Below are 6,872 nucleotides of genomic sequence, written 5' to 3' on the forward strand. Positions count from 1 at the left end.
CCCTGTACTACTGCCTGAGGACAGTCCTCTGAACCCTGTCACTTCCAAATAAATCAGCCCTCGAAGCACAAAGCCAGCCAGCCGCTATGAAGAGCATGTGCCACTCACCAGACACTGCTCTGAGTGCGTTTCACACGTCAATTCATTGAACCTTTGCCACAACCTTACCCCTTTTTTCTCCATTTTTCTGATGAGAAGACTGAGGCCCACACACTCAATATTTGTAGCCACAAAGCTGGAAAGTGGTAAAACTGGAATTGGATCCCAGCAGTCTGATCCCAGAGCCTGTGCTCCCTGACTCTACTCCATGTGGCACGTTTTCTAATGTACGTGCTACACACGCATGCACACCATTAGGTTTTCTCAGTCCAGGCTTGGAGCATCCCAGCGTTCAAGCCTCAATTTTGCCATCCACTCGCTTTGTGACTAAGGACAGGTTACTCCCCTTCTCTGGGCCTCAGTTTGCTCAGATGTAAAACAAGGGGAGCGGACTAAGCATTTCTGAATTCCCTTCTGGTCTAGCAGGCAATCTAGGGTCTTTCCAAAAGCAGAGTCTGGCACTCAGCTTTCATCTTCAGAGGGCCCAGACATGCCCCAAGAAGCCACTTGCCTCTAAGTCCTTGGTGATGGGGTGGGAGGGTCCGTGTGTCACCAGGAGAATGGCGTAGGCTTTGCAGATCATGCTGTGCCCCACCTCAATGTTGCCAGCATGCCAGTTGGTCAGCCCTGCCCGCATGATGGCCATGCCCAGCTGGGCACTGTTGGGGTGATACAGCTTCCTGCAGGGGCAGAGCAAGTAATGATAACTTATTAACACATATTCCCAACCTACCTTTTATCTGCACAACATTTGACAACTTATAAAGTGACCTCACTGATTAAGTCCATATACTCTCCCACCAGCGCTGTGAGGCATCAACCATCAAGGGAGACTAAGGAACACAGAGATGCAGTGAGATGCCAAACATCCCACGCGGTGAGGCTGCAAGAGCTGAGGCTCCGACCTAGGCTACTGAGCCAAGTCCTAATGGGGAAACGGGGTCAGATTGTACTTGGAACTTGAGTACAAGGAGCTGGGAGCCTTCAGCCCTCCTTTGAAAGGGCTAGGAAGTTCAGGGGAAAAAAAATAATTTGAATGTCCTTCTCGGGACAGGGTTGTATCTTCACCTCCTTGACACTCTCTTAACAGGACTTCCTTTTCGCATGGTGTACAGTTTTTCCAGATTTTGTTTATGAGTAACATCTACTCAAAGAAATGCAACTTTCTTATGCCAACATATTCATTTGGCCAAAAATACAAATTCACATGCCAATGTGGGCACATAAGGCAAGAGAGGACATTAGCAGAGGGAGGGAAAAGGAGTTGCCTTTTACAATTTATAAGCAAGAATGGCTGACACCTCTTTTTTTTTTTTTTTTTTTGCACCTTGCTGTGCAGCATGTGGGATCTTAGTTCCCAAACCAGGGATGGAACCCATGCCCCCTGCAGTGGAAGCGAGGAGTCTCAACCACTGGACCACCAAGGAAGTCCCTCTTTTTTTTTAAAATAAAATCTAAAGCTGACAAGATTGCCTCTGTTGATTGTTAGGGGGGAGAAACTTTTCTAAGCACTTAAAATCAAGCCAGATTTAGCCTTAAGGAAACCACAGACAGAAGATGCCTCCCAAATGATAGACAAGCTGGAGGATTTGGGAAAGACCAGGGATGACAAGTAGATTTCATCTCAGGTAGCAAATCTGATTACTTGGACATTATTGCTCAGAACACCATGGTACAAAGACTCAGTTATAAAGAGGACAGTTATCAATTACTGATGCCTGCTGTGGGTGCAGGAGGGAGAGGTAGCAATATGCATGCCATCTCTTTGCCATCCCTGGAATAGACAGATTTCCAGGAGACTACCTGAGACCCAGGATCGTCACCTACATATAGCCATCCACCATCCTCCTGGCGTAGTGTGAGGCCTCCTCAAAGGCCTGCAGGTAGGAGAGGACCTCGGAAACGGTGCTCAATATCCGTAGAGTGTAGATGTTGGTGTCAGCAAACACTGGCTCCTGCTTCTGTAGGCATTCTCGGCATAATTTCACAACCTAGGAGACACAGGCCCTGTTATCACTGCACCAGAGCACATGCTTAATTCACATATGGGAGCACCACGATGGCATCGGACACTCACTCTTCGAAGCTTGAGGAAATTGCCGGCAGGGAAGGGAAAGCACCAGTTTGTGATCTGAATAGCAAAATGGCCCTGTTTGGCGAAGACGTAGGGATGGCAAGGGTAACAGTGGGAGACACAGCTGACATGGCAGAATGAGGAGTTATCATAGAAGTCAGTAGGGAGTTATGAAAGCCATGTTCATACATATATATGTACTTCTCACAACAACACCATGAGATAGGCACTACGAATATCCCCATTCTCCCAGACAAGGAAACTGCAGCACAGAGTGGCAAGGGCTTTGCCAAAGTTACACAGAAAGTGAGCAATGGATCAAGCGTTCAAATCAAGCAGTGGAGCTTTATCTTAACCATCATTCCCATGATTCTGCATCCTGGCTGTGCTTTGCAGTCATCTGGAGAGCTTTTTTAAATCCCGATGTCTGAGTCCTACCCCAGACCGATTGAAACTGAATACCCGGGGGAGGGACACTGGCATCCTTCACATCTGCCCCTGGGTGGCCCTTATGCACAGCGAGGTTGAACAGTCATGCCCTGCTCGAAGTGTACGGGATGGATTGGCAGAGAGAGAGGCCAGGCGACCCATCAGGAGGAGGCCACATGGGTCCTGGTGAGGAAGACGATGGGCCCGACCACAAGCGGCTTTATAGTCAGGCTTTTCTGACTGATTCATGTGTAGACGTATCTTCAGTTACACCCTACAAAGTCAGATGGTCTCTAGATTTTAGTGGTTCACAGTTCTCCCCTCCTTCCCTTGCCACTCTCACGGGAGAAATGTTACACAATTCTTTCCATTTCAAATGCGTGGAAACGAGTTTTCTCTGAGACTCTCCCAGAGGCCCATGAGGCAGCTGGGTAGGGGTGGTGTGACAAACTGTGAGCTGGCAAACAATCCATCCTGAAGACAATCCTTGTAAGCCATGGGCAGCGTCCAGCCCTACACTCGACCCTACCAAGCTTCAGCAGAGAAGAGGACAAACGAAGACGACAGAGGAATGGAATCCGGAGCTCCAGCTCCTACCTCGAGCCTCTGCCATAGATTTTCCGTACCGTACAGCAACGCTATGTTCATGGGACTCTCTCCCCGCAACCTGACAGAACTCCCGGGAGGCAAAGAGCATGTCGTGTGTTGGTCACCCAAGTAAGGGCTCAAAAATGGGCAAAGAATGAGTGAGGAAAGGAGGCAAATGAAGATCAGAGAAAAGCAGATAGAAATGAACAGAAATTAATCTCCCACCTTGCCATGCACTAGTGCCATCCAAACCTAGCTACCAAATTGTTTAAAGAGTTTGGGGGAAAAAATACTGATTCATGGTCCCTGTGTTCTGTTGCAGACTAGATGAATCACACCTTAGCGGGTGAGATGTGGGAATCTGTATTTCCAACAAGCTGCCTTTGTGAATTCAGTGCAGGCACATGCTCTGCAGGTCAGTGTTGGCAGTGGGTCTCAACTTTAGGCGCTTGTTGAAATCACTTGGGAGCTTTACAAATCTTAATGTCTGGGTCCCACTCCTAGAGATTCTGGAGGAATTGTCCTGAGCATCAGGATTTTTTCAATGATTCTAGTGTACAGCCAGTTGAGAACTCCTGGTGTTTCTAGAGCCAGGGTTGAATGCACAGTTAGTAGATCTGGACACTGTAGCCAGGACATGAGAAAGCAAGACTCCCACTGCCATTTCCATTCCTCAATCCCCGATATCACAGACACCCCCCAGCCCCAGGACATTTGTCAGGCTGCCTGTGCTCTCCTCAAATCCAGTTTCAATGAGTTGCTGATGCAGGGAACACGGGTTTGTGCCCCGGTCCAGGAAGATCCCACATGCCACGGAGCGGCTGGGCCTGTGAGCCATGGCCGCTGAGCCTGCGCTCCGCAACGGGAGAGGCCACAACAGTGAGAGGCCCACGTACCACAAAAAAAAAAAAATGAATTCTTACCTCGTGGTACAAACCCTCAGAGCGAGCCTTGTCAATTTTTTCCAGCGTATCCTTGGAGAACTGTATCATCTCCTTCACCACCTCCTGAGAGGGCTGGGAAAGGGAGGGACATTCAGTTGGAGACCCCTTTGTGAGGCAACCCACTGCATCTTTGAACAGCTGCCACCTTTGACATTCACTGTAGTACAAGATTAATGCCTTCTTCATTGAATGCTTCAGTTCTGTAAATGCCACTCAAGGTCCCTATAGCTCAGGACTTCCCTGGTGGTCCAGTGGTTGAGGACAGAGGCCAGGGACTTTACCAAAAAATATCATACTCCAGTTTGCCATTAGAGCTCATTAAAGAAGGCCCTGTGGCTATGGGCTGTCAACCGTTCCAAGTGTCTCTGCATCCAGTCCATACTTCCTTGTCTAGACCAAAGGATATCCATGAGAGAACTTGTCAGCTGTGAAATCTAGACCTACCAGACTCCCTATGTTTGCCTAAGCAGTCTAGTGATCTTGTAAAAAAAAAAAAATGAGGTTTTGATATTTGAGGTACCATAATTAAGAAGCCAGTTCCCATGAAGGCACAATAATTTTGAAGAAAAAGTGCCAAATTTCTCAAAGACCAAAGGAAAAGTTTGTTTGCTATGCTTATCCATATCAGAAGCTCTTTTCTGGGGGGACTTCCCTGGCGGTTCAGTGGTTAAGACTCCTCGTTTCCACTGCAGGGGGCACAGGTTCGATCCCTGGTCAGGGAACTAAGATCCCGCATACCATGTGGCAAAAAAAACCCCAAAAACTCAACAGCAAAAAAAAAAAAAAAAAAAAAAAAAAAAAAAAAAAAAAAAAAAACTAAAGAAAGAGAAGTTTTTTTCTGAAAAACGATGTTTTTTTTGCTTGGGCAAATCTAATGTAACTTTTTTCCAAAATAAAAATACCTTTATTATTTATTCTGACTGTAAAATTAACATATGCAAACTGTGAAAAATTAAAACATTATGAAAAAGTATGGAGAAAACAGTAGAAATCCCCAGAACCCACACAAAGATGGACACAGCACGTTGAGGAGTATTTTCCAATGAGTATACAGAGGAAAAATATTTAAACTATTTAACAACTGGTACAGGAAAGGCACTGACCTATCAAAGGCACAGACACATCAACAAAGAGTATGTCTATATGACTGTATCAGTGTGTTCTGGCTGAATTGCAGTCCTGCACGTACACACGTGCATGAGTGTGTATATGTCAATAGCATCAATCTTTTCCTAACTGGAATAATAACATATGTCTGTCTATTGCCTGCTTTTTTTCACTCAGTAGATTGTGGACATTTTCCCATATAAATATAAAAATACCTATATCGCCTTTTCAGTAACTAGAGTTTTCCACTGTACAAAACTAGAACAATTTAATCAGTTCTCTGGTCGTCCAATTTTTTCACCACAAAGAATCGGGATCAACAGCTGTGTTTATATCTGCTGCTCACATTATTTTGTGAGGTCACCGTCACTAAACTACCAAAAAGTTACAGGAGAATGGGCATCTGTTCCCTTAAAAATACAGCCCCCTAATACATGGAGATCAAGGGTCTTCCCTCAGGCTCCCAGCTGTCTTGAGCCAGTTCCACAGTGTCCATCTTGCAATAGGAGAACTCGAACCCAGGACAGCTTGCCTCGGGGTCAGGGTCACTTAAGGAAGTGGGATTATATGTATGCTTCTCCCCACCTCACCTACTTTGGCTTCTGCAGAGTTCTTGATTATCCCTAAAATTCTGACTACCTTCATTTCCATATCCTTCTGTATCTGGGCCTCCCTGCAATTCTTCTGTATTTGTTTCTGTACTTGTCTCACAGCCTGACTCCAACATTTGATGCATCCATCAATGCTCTGACTTCTTCCGGCAGGTCTCACTCCTGACTTAACTTTCACCTTGACCTTTGATTTGGCTGAGATTCCTGGCTTCTGGCTGCCTTCCTGCCTGACGACCCGAATGTTGGCTTCCCGCTCGAGTGCTACTCAGCACTCTGCTAGTTAGCAGACCATGCCTTGGTCCCAAGACCAGTCATTTCAGTGTGCGTCTGCTTTCCTTAGCCCGTTTGAATCAGGCACATTAGTGAGAGGAGTCCATATCTTGCCTGGCTGTGTAGAGTTCTGTGACTGGTGGTTCGGAGGTGTGTCACCCATCCATCAAATGTACATCTTTAGTTTCACCTATAGTTTGTTGCCCAAGTGTTGGCTCATAAAATCACATCTAGTTTATGAGCACTAGTCTCCAGCCCACTGTAAGTTCCGTTGTCTTTAAAACTCAAAATTCTTAGTGAATCTTCTGGAGTAATCAATATCTTGCAGGGTAAATTCAGGGAATACCAAGCTGTTAGGTGTTAATAAAAGCCTTGCTCAATTTGATGTTGTAAGGAAGAGTGTTACTTTAAGCTCTGGAAGGGAATTAAATTTTTTTCAAGGAGGCAACTGCCAGGGTTCTCAAAACAACCTGGCTGAAAGGTTGTTAACTGACACATGCAACATGTGATAAAGCTATTCTGAGAAGGGAAATGGGCTGTTCCACTTGGCTCCCTTTTCGGAGTAAAGGCAGGAAAACCTGATCTGCAGATAGGATGTAAGGAACCCCACAGAGAGAGGCTCCCCTCTCCAGGAGCACACCACAATTAATAGAAAACAGGGAAGAAGGGAAAGGAGCCAGAGGAGAAGGGGTAGAAGCCAGAGGAGGAACCAAAAGAGGAGGGGAGGGAAAGAAGGACATTAGCTCCCCA

The 6,872-nt window shown here is 46.2% G+C and overlaps 1 protein-coding gene across 1 annotated transcript in view; it reads right to left on the minus strand.

The window, feature by feature from the left end:
- The window catches only part of SMYD1 (SET and MYND domain containing 1), a 37,078-nt gene that overhangs the window by 1,301 nt on the left and 28,905 nt on the right, over window positions 1–6,872 (minus strand). The window contains exons 7-9 of the mRNA XM_007466726.1: window positions 4,114–4,206; window positions 1,927–2,090; window positions 611–779 (exon numbers count right to left, since the gene is read on the minus strand). Coding sequence (XP_007466788.1) covers window positions 611–779; window positions 1,927–2,090; window positions 4,114–4,206 — 426 coding nt within the window. The remainder of the gene's footprint in view (window positions 1–610; window positions 780–1,926; window positions 2,091–4,113; window positions 4,207–6,872) is intronic.

Source organism: Lipotes vexillifer, unplaced genomic scaffold (assembly GCF_000442215.2).
Source record: "Lipotes vexillifer unplaced genomic scaffold, Lipotes_vexillifer_v1.1 scaffold1158, whole genome shotgun sequence".
Lineage (NCBI taxonomy): Eukaryota > Metazoa > Chordata > Mammalia > Artiodactyla > Lipotidae > Lipotes > Lipotes vexillifer.